Source organism: Branchiostoma belcheri, unplaced genomic scaffold (assembly GCF_001625305.1).
Source record: "Branchiostoma belcheri isolate BF01 breed outbred unplaced genomic scaffold, Haploidv18h27 scaffold65, whole genome shotgun sequence".
Lineage (NCBI taxonomy): Eukaryota > Metazoa > Chordata > Leptocardii > Amphioxiformes > Branchiostomatidae > Branchiostoma > Branchiostoma belcheri.
Genome location: NW_017804298.1, coordinates 723113 through 739505, shown reverse-complemented (window position 1 = coordinate 739505; position 16393 = coordinate 723113). Strand labels below are relative to the sequence as shown.

The following is a 16393-nucleotide window of genomic DNA, read 5'->3' as shown; positions in this document are numbered from 1 at the left end:
TTCTCTCTCTCTCTCTCTCTCTTTCTCACTCTCTCTTTCTCTCTCTCTCTCTTTCTCAGAGCTGTGTGGATGGCGTTCAGCACCAACGACATGTATGTTTGTGTGTGTGTGTGTTTCTCTCTCTCACTCTCTCTCTCTCTTTCTCTCAGAGCTCTGTGTGTGTGTGTTGTGTTCATGAACTCTCGAAAACTGTGGACAAACCTTGGTAGCAAAGATCTTTTCCTCCATGAACTGTAGTGTGTACTTGTGCCAGGCAGCTGACGGGTCGAAATCCAGTTTTACGGTTTCTCCCTGTTCTGACTGGGTCCCGTTCGCAAACCGACACCACAGCCCAATATAGCTGGGACTGTCAGCGGTTTCTGAAAAATGGAAGAATGATAGATGCAAATGAAATAAACTCTGGTGAAACTTGTACATTTCCAACAGTGCCTTGTAATAGAATGTTTAATTTCATATTCTAGGTAGATGATCATCACCAATGGCAACTGATTCCCTGCCCACATCTAATCAGGATCGACTCTTAAACAACAAACAAAATATACTAGACATATAATAAGGCTACGATATGGTTCCTTTCAATTGGTTTTAGAAAGTATAGTTCTGTCTTGTACACCAGGTTCCATCTATACATCGGTCATCCTGGCCGTATTTTTGAGGCTTGGAATATATGCAAAAAGAAGCACAATTCCCCAGTCTAGTTCATTGACTTATTTATTATTTGATTCGGCACACCATCTCTTGGGTAATTCAAAGGGTAAAGCATTACCTGAATGAATCTGTAGTCCACACGAAGCATAAGGCGAGCCATGTGAATCGGGTTCTGTCTCGTGCGTTTCCCATTCCGTATCACCCTTCTCGATGGACCACCCTGGGGGAGGGTCAGTCGTGGTCGTGGGTTCCTCAGTTGTGTATTGTGGTTCACTGGTAGGGCTAGCACACGTGCAGTTGCAGTCGTCTAGAGAAAACAGGACTTGCATCAGAAAATGGTGGCTTGCAAAAACCATATTATATAATAAAATGTAACAGTACATCGAGAGCGATTTTTTCAACATTTTTAAAAATATATTCTAACATGTAATCACAAGACGTGGTGACGGCACATTCAAGTTTTTTCAAGTTATGTTAATGCCGCCACCAACACAGGGAATAACTCATTTTCACCTGAGCGAAGTGAGGAAAGTCGTGTAAAGGGCCTTTCCCAAGGGCACAAGATCAGTGGCATGACTCGAACCCGGAACCTCTTGGTTCCGAGTCGAGCACTCTGCCGCTACGCCACACGACCCCACGATAAAAGCATTGACCCCACAACAAAAGGCATTGTCAGGGCACCGGTATGATCTACTTATCTATCAGGTTGTGTTAGATACTTACTTGTTGCATTAGTCGTTGAAACTGTTACATTAGTCGTTGTAACATTCCCAGCAGTTCCTGTGGTATCATTCCCTGGTTGACAGCAACTGCAGTTTTCACTGATGCTGGGGAAAAGAGCATCTTCTTGTTCCAGGCTCATCTCGTTGTGATCTCCGACCACCCCTTCCGGTCCGCCCCAGAACACAACACTGGTGACGGCCTGCAGCTCCCCACTGGCAGCAATGATGTCCAGCTGTAGAAGTCAGCAATTAAACGTTATAATAAATTTATCATGATTTATTATATCTGCAATGTATGAGGATGACCTGAACTGAACTATATATCCCGTAGTCTATTCATTCTATCGCGTTGAGGCACCGCAGTTTAACCTTTCAATTAGCAATAGTTTCGTGTCAATACCATTCTCTGGTATTATCCTCCCATCGTTGCCTACCCCTCTTAATTCCTCCTTGGACTATTTCTTGCATTATGGTTATGTATGCCCTAGGTTTGAGAATGTACATGTATAGCAAGCGTTTGGACTACAGGTTTCTCACCTCGTACTGTCCCGTTCTGCTCCCATCCACGTCTGTAGAGTAGGCTCCTGACATCATCCTCTCGTACTCTATATCACGTGTCAGCCGGACTGACAGGCCTTCTTCCTCATCAAACGAAAGCTGGAGAGAGAATGGTCACAAAAATCTGATCATGAAAGGTGTTTCTTGAAGAAGAAAAGTGTATCTAGTGACTTAAAAGGGCACTATCTCTATCCATGGCCAGAGCCCTTTTGTATAGCCTAGTCACAACAACCTGATCGTGAAGGCACGGCCAGAAATACCATATCTAGAGGAAAGTTTGGAATGTCTTCACATAATAGCTGGCTGAAACTAGTGAAAGGGTAATGTGTCAGTAAATTGTATCATTTAGTTCTAAAACGTCTGCCTGCTCATTCACTCCTTCGTATTCCTTCATCCATTCATAAATTCATTCTTTCACATAGGATTTTAGTTATTTAGTTTTATTTTGTACTACTATCTCTATTTTGTACTATGTTCAATAGTTGTTGCCATGCATTATACCATGAATACGACTGTCGTGGAATCAAGCTACATACGTGTTCAGGGTCGAACACGATCCGTCTCTCCCTCGACACTCCCCACAGCCCTGTTGTCTCCAGAGCTGACCAGCTGTCGTGCATGCCATCCATGGGGAAGCTCCTCTTGGGGCAGGGGTCGCCCACTGGGTTAGGGTGGTGTATGATCACACCTGGAAAAGGAAGAAATTGAATTGATCATTTGAAAGGGCTCCATTTCAAACACAAGTTACGTAGACTCTTCTGATATTCAGGAGATGCACCGGCTTTCGTCACGAAAGACCCACCCATCTTTGCAAGGTGGCTGTGCGAAAAAGAAGTCTTTATCACACCCTACTTGTTGGAGTGATGGTTAACTGTTATCTGGTGGATATAGAGCACACTCTAATTAAGTGTTACAACATACTAGTCGTCGTCGTCAGCCATCATCAACAGAGTTGAAGCATGATGCTTTTTGTTAGTAGCTATAGTTTTGTGCAATGTAGTTTGGCTACTGCTCGCATATATATATGGGTGATGATGTCAATCGTCGTATGGTTAATACAAAGACGGGGGCAGAGCGCACTAATCTAACAAAATGTGGTTAGATTAACTAGGGGAAGCAAAGGTTAAGTTTGTTACCTTTCATTTCTGACAATGAGCTCTGGTGAGTGGCGTCTGTCTCGAAGTCTATCCCGTCCTTGACGTCCCCAGCTACCGGGTCCAGCCGGTCCAGTAGTATGGGAGGAGTGGTGGACTCCGTCACCAGGTCCGCGCGGTTGATGGCACGGAAGGTCACGTAGTACGGGGTGTCAGCCTGTAATGGGGGAAAGTGTATTGCATCATCATCATGTGTAGCCTTATGAAGTTATGGCATGGATAGGCCGGGGTCAGCCGGTCCAGTAGGATGGGCGGGGTGGTGGACTCCGTCACCAGGTCTGCTCGGTTTATGGCGCGGAAGGTCACGTAGTACGGGGTGTCAGCCTGCAATGGAGGAAAGTGTATTGCATCATCATCATGTGTAGCCTTATGAAGTTATGGCATGGATAGGCAGCCTGCAAGGTAGAAAAGTGTGAAGCCCTCTTGCGCTTTTCTATGTAATACATACAGCAGAAGTTCACTATTAGTTTTACATGTGATGTGTTGTAGGGGGACTTTTGGAGCTCGATAGCCATTCAAATCTATAACAGGCATTATTTCAATAATTACACAATAAATAATGATGGTCTTTTGAAATATACCGCTGTTACAGTATAATCACCCATGTCACCAAAATCTGCTTATTTGATTTTGAAATCTCGTCTCGGTTTTCTCTCGACCTAGTGCATCAATTACATCATTTCGATATGGCTATATGGTTCTGAGTGGTGCTCCTTACAGGAAAGCACGTCTTACTTCAGCAAATAAAAAAAAGATTAATTCTGAAATACCATACCACAAATATAGTTGCACAAATTGTACCTAGTACGTACCTTCAAATCAATGTCGACAAACATGTAGGATGACTCGTTCGCAGCGACGGGCACGAAGTCGACTTCAACGTTGCGCCGCGCGTCATCACTGGATTCGCAGTCGCCGCCTGACAGCAGGGCGACTTCGAACCGGGCGATGCCGCTCGTGTCGTCATGGTAACCATCCCATAACAATTCCATCCGGTCAGCCATGGCGGTGTACATGACGTCCTGGTGAAGAAATACAACTGACACTTAAGATTTGTTTGAACTGACTGCATTAAAAATTACGGTTCATAGTGGCAAATGTACAGATCTTGGCACATTGGCGACACCAAATCCATCTGTCCTCATCAGTGTTTGGGCACAAGTATCAGCGATAAAGTCGAAAGGCCCAGTGGGCGTCACTACACTGTACAGGGAAGCCGTTTAAAGTGCCTCTCCCAAAGGCACAGCATCAGGCATGATCATATCAGGGGATTGAACCTGGAACCTCTTGGTTCTGAGTCAAACACCCTGACTATTACGCCACGCGATGCCACCACATTTCAAGGAAGAGAGTTAACCAAAAGTGCTCTGGTCCAGAGGCTACCCTTTCATCTGCAGCAACCTGTACATGTATCATCAACAGCTATAGCAAAATGTTTGTGACACATCATATAAGCTTATTTTGTCGCTTCATTCTTTACCTTATCTCCTGGTGCTCCTACAGACACACGTCCTTCCGCCGGAGGGCTGGTGTCAATCGTGACGTCAGCCAGGGCCATGGCGCACTGCGCAGCCTCGTCCGTTGCCACGACAACCACGTGATACGTGTGACCGTGTTCGAGTTCCAACCCCTCGTACTGAACCATGGTGTTCCTGCCCACTTTCGTCAGGGGGTAGATGTCGAACAGGTGGGCGTGCTCCTCGCTGACACCGGCGTACCCTTCCTCGTCAAAGTTTTGCTGAAAATCGGTGGAAAAATTGCAGAAATGAGTAGATAGAAGATCAACGGATGAAACTTTCCTTTTCACTGTAACATTATAATTGGCAGTCCAGTCTCGGAAGACTATTGTTACAACAATAAGGGTTTTAGCAAGGAGGTAACAGTCGCCAAACATGTTAGGCGAACGTGGAAAATTTACCTGGCAACTTCCAGGTTTAACCATTCAATATGGCGGAGAATACACTTCATAGTCACGTGGGTGCAAACACTATTGAGTAAGCACAATAGGAAACAGATCGCAAAAGAGACTGCTCTCTCTCGATCTGCTTGGAGCCCTTTAAGGGCAGGATCCGACAACCTACATTTATACTTATACCCTTTCGTGTAAAGCACCTACACTGGTGACATAGTCTTCAGCCACCTGAAGGCGACCGAAGAAACGAGCCATATAGAGATTGATTCAGCAGCATTTCTTTACCAGGTCTAGACAGTTCATACTGTCCAGTTCGGTCCGGTTGGATGTGATGCCCCACTGGTAGAGGAGGATGGGCATGGTGAACTCAAAATCACTCCAGGCCACCGTGATGTTGGCGTTGGAAGAGATGTATCTGTGACGATGGAAAGGTATACTGGAAATCAGCAATGCAAAATAGTATGCACAACTGGCAGTCTAGCACCAGTGATATATACTTTTTTTACCACAGTGTCATCTTCTTTGGTAAGCGGTAAATGAAGAGACTCTCTACACAACCAAGTGTTTTATTCAGCCGACGTCTGTCATCTTTCTGGGGGCAATTCTGACTGGTCCTCATTACACAGCACAGCACTAACCTGATTAAACTATTCACTGAGGTAAGCTGTGGTTGAAGCCTTGTGTATATGAGTGTGCAAAAAGGTAGTAGAGTGGGGATAGAACATATCACATCAACAGGTTCGAAAAGAGGAAACATGACAACAAGGTTGTCATGATCACCTACCTTGGTACTTGTACCTCCCCATGCGATATGATGTCACCGCCGAATCCCACCCGGATGCCGTTTGACGTCACTTCTGTCGTGGATGACGCGAGACTGACGGCCCGGACCGTGACGTAGTAAATGCCCGTCCTCGGGACGAGCTGAAGGTACTCAAAAGTGACGGTCTTGTTCTGTCCGACGTTGGTGAACGGTCGGATGTTGGTACGGGTGCTTGGGTACCGTCGGTCTGTCCCTACCGCGACCTCGTAATGGTCGATGATTTGGTGGTCTCCTATCTCAACAGCTTCCCCTTGAATTAAAGACGAGAATTTCTTTATGCTTGAAAAAGCATGAGTTTCATTTTCGTATGGATAGTATCATGATAGCAATGGACTTTGAGAAGATGCAACTGTGCCCTCATAATGGAATATTATTTGGTGCTCTCCTATCTCAACCCTTTCTCCTTGAATGTGAAAATAGCAGGACTTAAACTAGCATGAGTTTCATTTTTATATGGATAGCATCATAGCTATAGGAACTTTGAGAACAGTATTTTCGGAGTTCTTGAGGCTTTACCCACCTCGCAATTAGAAGCACCGATGATGGTGACGACAAAGATTGCTTTGACCGCCAATACACAAATTAGAGGAAGTAAACATACAGCTAGCGGGACTGAGTAGTTGTTACAACAACCAGTCTTACCATTGATAGCTGCGTCGTCCCCGAGGCCGTACTCCTTCCCGAAGCTGTCCCAGTTGGCCGACAGCGTCGTCACGGACTGCTGATGGGACAGGTCGAACCCGAGGATGGCGCCGTCCCGCACTACCCCGGGAACGAGAGGCTCCAGCCTGACCGTGACGCCGTCAGACCTGACGGAGTAGCTGTAGCCCAGCTGGTTGGTTGCCCTGACAACGGTGTAGTACGTCTCACCGTCACGGAGGTCGAACTCATCAGAGGTGGCACGGTCAGCACCTAGGTACAGAGTCATTTATAACATACAGTGTTCCTTTTACTAGGTCCCTATCTAACTATGTGGCATAGATACAACGAAATGGCACTGGAAAGGTACATTTTGTCACCAAGCAAGGTTGACGGCTATCTTAAATATCCCACCACTCTTATCGAAAAGAGTAGGAGTCCTTCTACTTGTGGATAGATCAAGCCATTCCGGTCTAAATGACATAAGGAATTTTCCTGTACAGCCATTGTGACACCTGCTTTTCCTATTGGGACGGTTAGACCTCACTCTCAGTCAAGCTTGTCTCTAGCATCTATGTTCCTGACTCAGGTAGTGGAGATGCATGCTGTAACTTCCAGTAACTTCAGTAACTGCACTAAGCAAACTTGTTGAAAGAATTCATTCATAAGTTGTGGCCCCTTTTACAAACCTTACCTGGGGACAGCTCGGTAAGCGGCAGGATATTAACCCCGTCCAGCCTGACCACAGACCACTCCGTCCGCACGGAGGGACAGGGGTCGCCGCTCAGGTCCCAGTGCGCGCTGATCTCCTCGTTGTGATTCTGGAAGTCTCTGGTTACGAAAACAGAAAGTCGTCGTCAGTCAGTAAAGATAAAGTCATGACCCTCTTGAAGATTGGCTATCTCTAGAAGCCCTTATGGCTGGCATGATCAGTTAACATGGATGAAGTAGCAATGGTGTAGCTGTGTGAGTTTTGCCTCTGGATATTGTGGACATAAAGCTGTGTACATACTTGCCTAAGTGTCCATTCGTTGTTTAACACGAACCAGATCAAGTGATCGCTTTCATATCCATGTATCTTTTACAGACATGCGTATGCCTAAATGACCAAGTTTTAGCAAAGTATTAACTCTAGAAGTAGAACTGGAAGTTTAAGAAAGCACATCTTACATATCGCCTCGGCTGGAGCTCCCATCGTTCACCACCAGCGGTGTGAGTGGAGGAAACCCAGCACTGATCTTACTGATGTAGACTCCGTTAGACACGGCCACACTGGACAGCCCCGCCGCGTTGTGTCCTCTCACTGTCACAAACACCTGCAGAGATAGAAGTAGTAGTAGTCATAGACGTAGTGATGGTAGTAGTGATAGTGTATATAGAAGTGGTAGAAGTAGTTGGCAATCGTAAATCCCATAGCACTATGATCTAGTACAAAATCCACACTTTGTTCTTATCGTTTGGATCACCTCTACCTTCCGACAGATGGCATTTATATGAACAGTTTTTTTTATAGTATTAAATACAAAGCGACACGCGTACGTTCTGTTTTAGTGCCTATGGTGCATTGAAAAAGGGTCTTACAAAGAGTGTAAAACCTAACAGTTACCTGTGTGATGTCCGAGAGGTCCAAGTTCTTGACAACAAAGAAGCGAACGTCTGGATCGGGAACTTGGCGGAAGCTTTTAAGGTCTGCTGCTCCCGGTACTGTACCAACCGCAACTTCGTACCTGTAACGTACCCACCATAGTCAGCGTGAAGAGGCATTTGTATGCTGCTATATTTCTACTGGCTATAGTTCAGTGGTTACATGTATGTCAACCGCGACTTCGTACCTGGAATGCAGCCGTCATGGTCAGTGTGAACAGCTAGGCCTCCGAATTTAGCTCATATTTTTCAGATTATATTTCTACTTGCTATTGTTCAGTGATGTATGGTTATATAATTACTGGTATCTTGATATGAAATCATCTTCAGAATGTTTGACTTTTTCTATCCTTGTTTGTTCTAAAGTTACAAGCTTAAGTAGCTGTGGTATAGGGTTTCGACACTGTTGCTTAAGGAAAAATATGTCTACCTGGTGATTGGCGTTTCTGGGTCCACGAATGGTTGCCAGGCAACGGCAACTTGAGTGACAGAGGCTTGGCACATGGCATCCATCTCCTCACAGTCTGAAACAATCAGAATACATTTTTGTGCCTTCTATATGATCCTGCATTTATTTCAGTGGCAATAACAAACCCACAGTAGCTCATGTAGTTCTGTTCATACAGAATATGACTGGTTGGTTTTGTAGCTTTTCCAATGGCATCAACAGATATAAAACAGAAAAGCAGCTGGTAACACTTTATGTTCGCACAGAATCTGGCAGGTTTGTTTTGTACTCATTCCAGCTATCGACAAAGCTGTGAAACAAGCTGATGCTGCCTTACCTTCTTCATTGTCGCACATTGCTTTGCCATCCGAGACATCTCCCTGTAAGTCAGCGTGGTACATGCTGTCCAGTTCCACCACAGTCCCGGGAACAGGCGGGGTTGCGTCGATGACGATAGCCTCGGAGTAGGCTGATGTTTTCCCTCCTACAGCGTTGTAGGCGATCACTGTGGCGTAGTAGCTTTCCTGGTGACGCAAAAACTGCCCTGCGAATCCTAGATTATAGAAGAGCACACGGTAAGAATTGCATCTCATTATGCAGCCCTCATTATTACTGACCACAATATATCTTACGCATGTGCTTGTAGTCCAACGGCTTGTACTTACACCTGATACACATACCGTTTATGGTAACTATTGACTAACGGTGGCCACCGTTATTCAGTAACTACTAAGCTAGGAGGTTATCCTCCCTCCCAGGATGTCAACCGTTATCAGTAACTCAATTCCTTACTGAAGATTTACTTACTAATAACAAAGGAAACAATCATCAACACTCAATCACCCCTTGTCTGATTTAATTTTTATACATACAGGATTCCACTTGCCCCACTTTCTTATTATTCTCTTCTTATCATTATAAAGAATTGGTTTCTAAGCGTGTGCACCTTTTGCCTTGAACCTGTCCGCCGTTCCCGATACATGTACTCTGGAGAACGGAAAGATGGAGTCGTCCCCATCCTCCGTACTTTTATACATACAGGATTCAATTTTCCTCTTTCTTATTATTCTCTTCTTATCATTATAAAGAATTGGTTTCTAAGCGTGTGCACCTTTAGCCTTGAACCTGTCGGCAGTTCCCGACACTCTGGTGAACGGGAATACTGAGTCGTCCCCCTCCTCCGTACCGACGCCGAACAGGAAGTGGCTGATGTAGCTCTGGTCGTCCCGGAAACCGTGCCAGCTGCACCGGAACTCGTCCGTGCCCGGGATGTGACGTGGGCAGATGACGTCACCGGCTACGGGCGGGGTGGAGTCCACGGTCAGACTTGGGGAAACGGCAACTGTGCGCAGGCCCACCTGGATACAACGAGTTTCAAGATATCATCAACACACGTACAAAATATAATCGTACAAAATCTAATAGTGAATATGAAGGGCAAAGAAAAGAAATGGTGTTTTCCTTTACTTTTTGTGTATGCTTACAAAGTGTGCAATGTCTATAAACTCCGAGAGCTAAGCTGAAGGCTTCCTCGGCATGTGGTTAGAAGACAGCGTAGAACGACTGACTGCAGCAAGAGACTGCAGGCTGTACAACAACTTCACTGAGTTGCAGAACACAGGACATCATCATTATCCACTACTTCTTAGTCCTGTTGAAACGACTTACTTATGCCAACATATCAGTGTAATAATCCTACTGTTACATCTGAAAGTCTTACCGAGTTTATTGCTGTAACGCTGAGTATGTTGGGCCGCCCCAGTGACGAAGGGTGCACAAGCCCGTTCGGCACCGACGTCCTCTCGCTCGTCACAGTCTGGTTATACACGTCAGAACTGCCCGGGAACGTTCCGTACGCAAACGTAGCGAACACCACGCCACTCTCTTCTTCTGTATACCCCCACTCCGCTGTGATGTAGTCTGCCGACAGCTGGTAACGAGACACGTCTGGTCCGAAGGCGTACTCCTCATCGTCTGACGTTACACCGAAGCCCAGGAGGTCGACCTATATCAAATAGATATTTCGTTGTATAAATTGCTGTATAATTGATTTCTATTATTTTCATTATTAATGTGATTTTCCGTTCAGTTTCTGTCAGTCGTCCGTTAATCCTTTTGTATACTTTTATTATATTCCATTGTTATATTTTGTAAATGGACTCCAGAAAACTAGTTAAGTGTATTCACTAATGGAGATCTGAATAAAGCAAACCAAACCAAAGACCTGAGGAGGAGTGACGTCGACAGTGAAGCCGTCTGACGCTGACTCTAACACGTTGCCGGCGCCTGTGATGGCCCGCACGGTTGTGTAGTAGAGCTGGCCTGGCTGGAGGGGCAGCAAGGATTGTGCGTGGCCTTCACCGCTTATTCCTGTGGAGTTTTGAGGACATAGTTTCAGTCGATTTGATTGTGTTACAATGTGTTTTGCACTGAAGTAAACGAGCCATTCTATTCGGCTTACAATGTCAATGGCATTGTGGACATAAAGAGTAATTCTGCTTTTCTAACCTCAGAAATCCAATGCTTCATGAGATGAGAAGCTAAGCCCTGAGTGTATATTTCATGCCCTGAGAATCCGTCTCCCCTTCTTAAGAATGCGAGTTACACGTTGCGCAAAGTGACAGTCCATAGGCTTCCTTTCATAACACAATCATAATAAGCGAGATGAGTAGCTAGTAGCTACCAACATTATATGGACTTGCCGGTACGTCTTATGTTTCAAGTACCTTCCATGTTTGCGTTGTCATCATACAGCACGATGCCTGCTGCAGAATAGGACTGGACGTCATCCTGGAGCGGTGCAGAGCCGACTGCCCACTCGTAGTGCACAATGCCATGCCTCGCGCTCTCAAAACCCTATTGCAGACAGAAATGACATGTTTCGCTAGCAAATAGGATCTAGAAACTCCTGATTCTGTTTGGAGAAGATGCCATGAGCCTCAAGAAGCATTTTCTTTGTTTCCTATACCAATTGAATGTTCACGAAGAATAAAGCATCCTTTACAATAATTGTCATCATCATCATCATCATGACTCCGGATTAGTTAATACTAATCCGGTGAGGTACACTTGATAAAGTTACTCCAGTATGTCCTATCTCTCATAGCGGACACTAATGCAGACCCTGCGAGACCAGTGTCTCTCTCTAGAATGGAGAAAGGTGTAGTATAAGGACGTCCCACTCTACGTCTCCCAGTAGGAAGCCACAATAATTGTATTGAGACTAAATCCACAGTGAAGTTACAAAGTAATCATGAGAAATGCCTCGTCTCCTGACCTTGAAGCGCACAGTGACAGTCCCAGTGTGTAGTTGATAGTCGACATCTACAGTTGCTACGTCATCGCCCTGACTGTCCGTCATGTGGGGTCCGTCCACTACCAGTCCCGTCTTGTCACCGGGGACTACCTTAATGGGGCTGGGATAGAAGTTGCGTTGAGTGTAAATGTTCTGTAGTTTTTTTTTATTCCAACATATAATCACCAGACGTGGTGACGACACACACGACACATATTGATGCCGCCACCAACACAGGGGACAAATACATGACAGGACTCATTACATACAATACTCATTTACACCTGAGCTAAATGAGGAAAGTCGTGTTAAGCGCCTTTCCCAAGGGCACAAGATCGGTGGCATGTCAGGAGTCGAACCCGGGACTCTTACTTCCGAATCGTGCACTCTGCCGCTACGCCACACGACCCCACTGTAGTTTAGGTACCTAATTGCGTTTGGCATTGCTAGCTTGTTGTTTTCTTACTATTAAACACAAACGTTGACAAGATATACATTGTAAACAGTTACTATGTAGGATCACAGAATGGCCTGCCTTACGTTGTCTTATCCACAGACAATTCATGATAAAAGTATATAACATCCCTGCTTTAAAGTTAAATTGTTTTGGCATTTTGAATTTAGATATTTGGCACTATTCATCATCGAATCTTGATATGATCTTTACTACCAGTGTCTAGTAGGGGATCGGACATAGAATGGATGCACGGTACACAAAAATAAGAAAAAAAGCAAGTTGCTTTAACTACCTTGAAACAACCTCCGTTGAAAATGCCCCAGCTCCATTCTGAGCCTTGACCGTCACATAGTACACGGGAGATCCGGTGGTCTCGTCGTAGAGTTGCAGCTGCAGGTTGTTGATGTAGGCGCTTCTGTCAGCTCCCATGTTTTCAAACGGCAAGACGTCCGTGGCACCTTAAAATAAGCAGAAAACATCCAACATCCCTAATACATGGAACATTATCTTGGGTCTATCCAGCTATGACTCTACTAATATATAGCCAACTGTAAGTGATTCTGTTGCCTCCCTCAAATCATAATGCTAAGATTGAAATGTGTGAAAATGACAAACTGCAGACAAATTGCAGACATTGGTATTGGCATCAACTCCATTTCTACCAACTCCAACTCCAATAATTCATCCAAAGTACAAAATGTACATCAATATCGAAGAACACAACTACACAACAACTACCTCATTAGATTGTGCCAAAACATTGAGCACGACGTCTAATGTCTAGGCATTGTTTTACAGGTTGTACCCACCTGGTGACGTCCCCACAGCAGCCCAGTACGCCATGACCTTGCTCTCCCCGTCTGTGGCCCGCCAGGACACCAAGATGGCGGACAGGTCCATGTGTAGAATGTACCCATCATGCAACTCCTCCAGCTCTCCAGGCATCACATCAACGGCAACGTGCAGGTTCTATAGTGGTAGGTAGGATTGTTTTAGTTTTGATCCAACAATAAGCAGTGTGGAAGTCCTGATAGCGTGTTATACAAAGATACATAGTAATTTGTCAAAAAAAGGGCAGATAGAAAAGATGAAGGTTTAGAGAAAGTATGAGTTCTGTGGGAATTCGAACCTACTCTTGGCCAATGGATAGCTACATCATTGGCCTCTGGAACTATTAACATGGCATCTTGACTCTTCCGAGCAGCATCCGCAAGTGGTTGAATGAGTCAAGCAAGCCCTGGCACCATGTGTTTACTAAGCGAAACGTAGTATTGTATCAGTAGCATGCATACTCGAATGGTGATACAACGAAAGGGGAACTAGACAAACCGAAGGTGGAGTAGGATCCACGGTGATGCCGTCCGTGTCGTGTGTAGTGGTCAGCCCGGCACCGTTAACTGCAGACACCCGCACATTGTACCGCGCGCCTGGTACAAGATTCAGCGGGTCGCTGTTGGTCCAACCGTCAGCGCTTCCGTCAACAGTCACCCAGGAGTTCCTTTTCAACACAGGATACATTTGTACCTTAAAAAATTTTGCTGTTGCAATGCGGCTTCTTTAACCATATGCTGATGAAGGTATTTGTGGAGTACTGTAGTATACACCCCAATAATCTTTGTCAATTGAGAGATACAGTTATTACGTTAACGTTACATATGCATGATGCTAGTTGTAATTGTTACAGCGTTTGTTCAAATGTCATCTAGATTCTATAGAATTCCTCCAACATTCCAGGAGGTGGCCCTATATTATGGGAGGAAACTTTAATCATTGTCCATTAGGTCAAGACCGTAGCACCTATCAAGATTTTACAGAGCCCATAGCTTCTTGAGGCATGCCGTTCATCAACTATCCAAGAAACAAGTTAATGGAAAAAAAACATTGGCGACACAATAACTAAGGTAACGAATTGGTACTTGAGCCAACTTGAAGCAGAAGGGTACAACGGGTTAACTTACTTCTTTGCCGGGTAGATCTGCAGACGAGTTCCGCCATGGTGCTGGAACACGGCTAGTTTGTAGTGGTCGATTCCTGACTCGGGATCTTCGAACTCCCAGTTCACTGAGAGATGCGTGATGCTGGGCTGTGAAAATAAACAAAAGCGTTGTTGTCCATGTTTTTTTATAGGCAACCAATATGCTTTATGCATTGCAAGGACTGTTTTACCATTTAGTCCAATGAACAGTCCAACTTTCAACCAACCGGATATTTTGCTTGACGCTACATACTTTTCTATACCTGATAGAACCACCCGCACAAATCACCAAACAAATGCTATTTTCTTTCAACCCTTTCCTCCAGTATAAGATGATATTTTACCGAGTACTGAAGGTCCGTCCATTGCTGGTTACCATCTCCAATGAAGCGCATGAGTGGAGGTGTAGTGTCCATGGTGAACCCATCTGACTCTGTCACTACAACCCCGCCGGCTCCGTTAGAGACGTTTACAACGACATACACGAAATCTCCGTCGTGCAGGTGGAAGTGATGCCAGTTGATGCGGTGCGCCTCTTTTCCAACAGAGGTCGCTTCGTGGATCACGTGTGGAGAAGTGTCGGCACTGCTGTTACCTGCAAGCAACAAGAAGGAAAATATCAATTAAGCATTACGAACGCGTATTGGTTTGTCATCTTACACCCTTCAGCCATCCATTCATCCATACATCCATACATATTTGCATTCATACATTCATCTATCCATGCACCCATCCACAAACCAATCTATCCATCTAGCCATTCATCCATCCACCCATCCACACACCAATCTAACCATCTATTCATCTAGCCAATTCATTTATCCATCCATTCGTCCATCCATCCATCCATCTAGCCATCCATCTATCCACTCACTCACTCACTCACTCACTCACTCACTCACTCACTCACTCACTCACCCACCCATCCATCCATCCATCCTAATCTAGTATAACACTGGGGATTTCTTGATAAATATACTGAGTAAGCTAAGAAGTAATAAGATCTACATACCGTTGCTGGAATGTTTTCTCCACACGGTAATCTCGTAGTCGGCGATGTCAGACTCCGGATCCGTGAAGTTATCCCAGTTTGCGCTGACAGTCGCGGTCTCAGACGAGTAGGTGACGTCATGGTTAGGATCGAGACCGTCATTCACCCAGCCCTCCTCTGGCGGAGTGGCGTCGTACATCACTGGGAACAACGAAAATTGTTATAACAGACCTAGAGTAAAAAGTCAAAACCTTTTCCACATGATGTCTAGAGACAGTGCTTATCTCCTTTGCTTTGGTCCTTTGACCACACAGACCGCTACATACATGTATACAGGGGTTAGTCCACTGGTAATGGTGTATTCTATTCAACTCCCGCACTCTTTCTAGTAAGAGCTCAGCGCTAGGCAGTGTAAGAAATATGTGCAATTTTCAAGTCTTTGGTATGGCCTGTCCCGCAACGGCTACCAACACATGAATTTTCAGATTGTTATTTGTCATCTGGTTTAGGTAACAAGTATTCTCCAGACGGCTATCTTAAAACGTCGAAAGGCTTTCCGTACCTCAACCAACAACGGCTGATTGCCATCCCCACACCCCACATATAAAAACCATAATTGGAGGAAAGAACCGCATCTTGGATTACGCGGAGACTATCCATAACCATGCCTGTTTCTGACCCTAACCCCTTCAGGCACAGAACTAGAACAGTTCTGGATAAAACAGTTTCCGTACCTCCATCGCTGGAGACCGACACGTTCTTCATGGCGTGCCCCATGTTGAAGGCGACCAGGGTGGTGTAGTACGTCACGCCGTGCTGCAGCGTCTGGTTCAGCTGGGCACAGGTCTCGTGCTGCGTGTGGGGGAGCTCACGGAACGGGACGATGTCGACAACGCCAATTTCCGTCCCCACGCCCCACAAGTAAAATCCTAACACAATTGGAAAAAACATTATCCACCTGTTAGATATAAGCCTTATTGCAGACATACAATAGCAGGTAGAAACACAACGGTGAAAGCTCATAATACATTGAACGACACTTAAAATATAGATAGATATACGTTGATGGCTTGGTAATACACTGGTGCACTGAACATCATCATGTAAATCCTGTGTAAGTCCTCCCC

General features: G+C 45.2%; 1 protein-coding gene across 1 annotated transcript in view; it reads right to left on the bottom strand.

Annotated features, from left to right (window-relative positions):
• Positions 1–16393, bottom strand: part of LOC109483571 — a 74683-nt gene that overhangs the window by 11421 nt on the left and 46869 nt on the right. Inside the window, exons 49-74 of the mRNA XM_019786607.1 lie at positions 16001–16195; positions 14620–14870; positions 14259–14383; positions 13630–13798; positions 13110–13269; positions 12593–12758; positions 11826–11964; positions 11275–11404; positions 10773–10918; positions 9660–9906; positions 8886–9101; positions 8531–8624; positions 8063–8183; positions 7627–7772; positions 7151–7287; positions 6460–6729; positions 5779–6067; positions 5280–5409; positions 4563–4820; positions 3895–4104; positions 3065–3239; positions 2465–2616; positions 1908–2027; positions 1372–1603; positions 767–955; positions 202–359 (exon numbers count right to left, since the gene is read on the bottom strand). Coding sequence (XP_019642166.1) covers positions 202–359; positions 767–955; positions 1372–1603; positions 1908–2027; positions 2465–2616; positions 3065–3239; positions 3895–4104; positions 4563–4820; positions 5280–5409; positions 5779–6067; positions 6460–6729; positions 7151–7287; positions 7627–7772; positions 8063–8183; positions 8531–8624; positions 8886–9101; positions 9660–9906; positions 10773–10918; positions 11275–11404; positions 11826–11964; positions 12593–12758; positions 13110–13269; positions 13630–13798; positions 14259–14383; positions 14620–14870; positions 16001–16195 — 4625 coding nt within the window. The remainder of the gene's footprint in view (positions 1–201; positions 360–766; positions 956–1371; positions 1604–1907; positions 2028–2464; positions 2617–3064; positions 3240–3894; positions 4105–4562; positions 4821–5279; positions 5410–5778; positions 6068–6459; positions 6730–7150; positions 7288–7626; positions 7773–8062; positions 8184–8530; positions 8625–8885; positions 9102–9659; positions 9907–10772; positions 10919–11274; positions 11405–11825; positions 11965–12592; positions 12759–13109; positions 13270–13629; positions 13799–14258; positions 14384–14619; positions 14871–16000; positions 16196–16393) is intronic.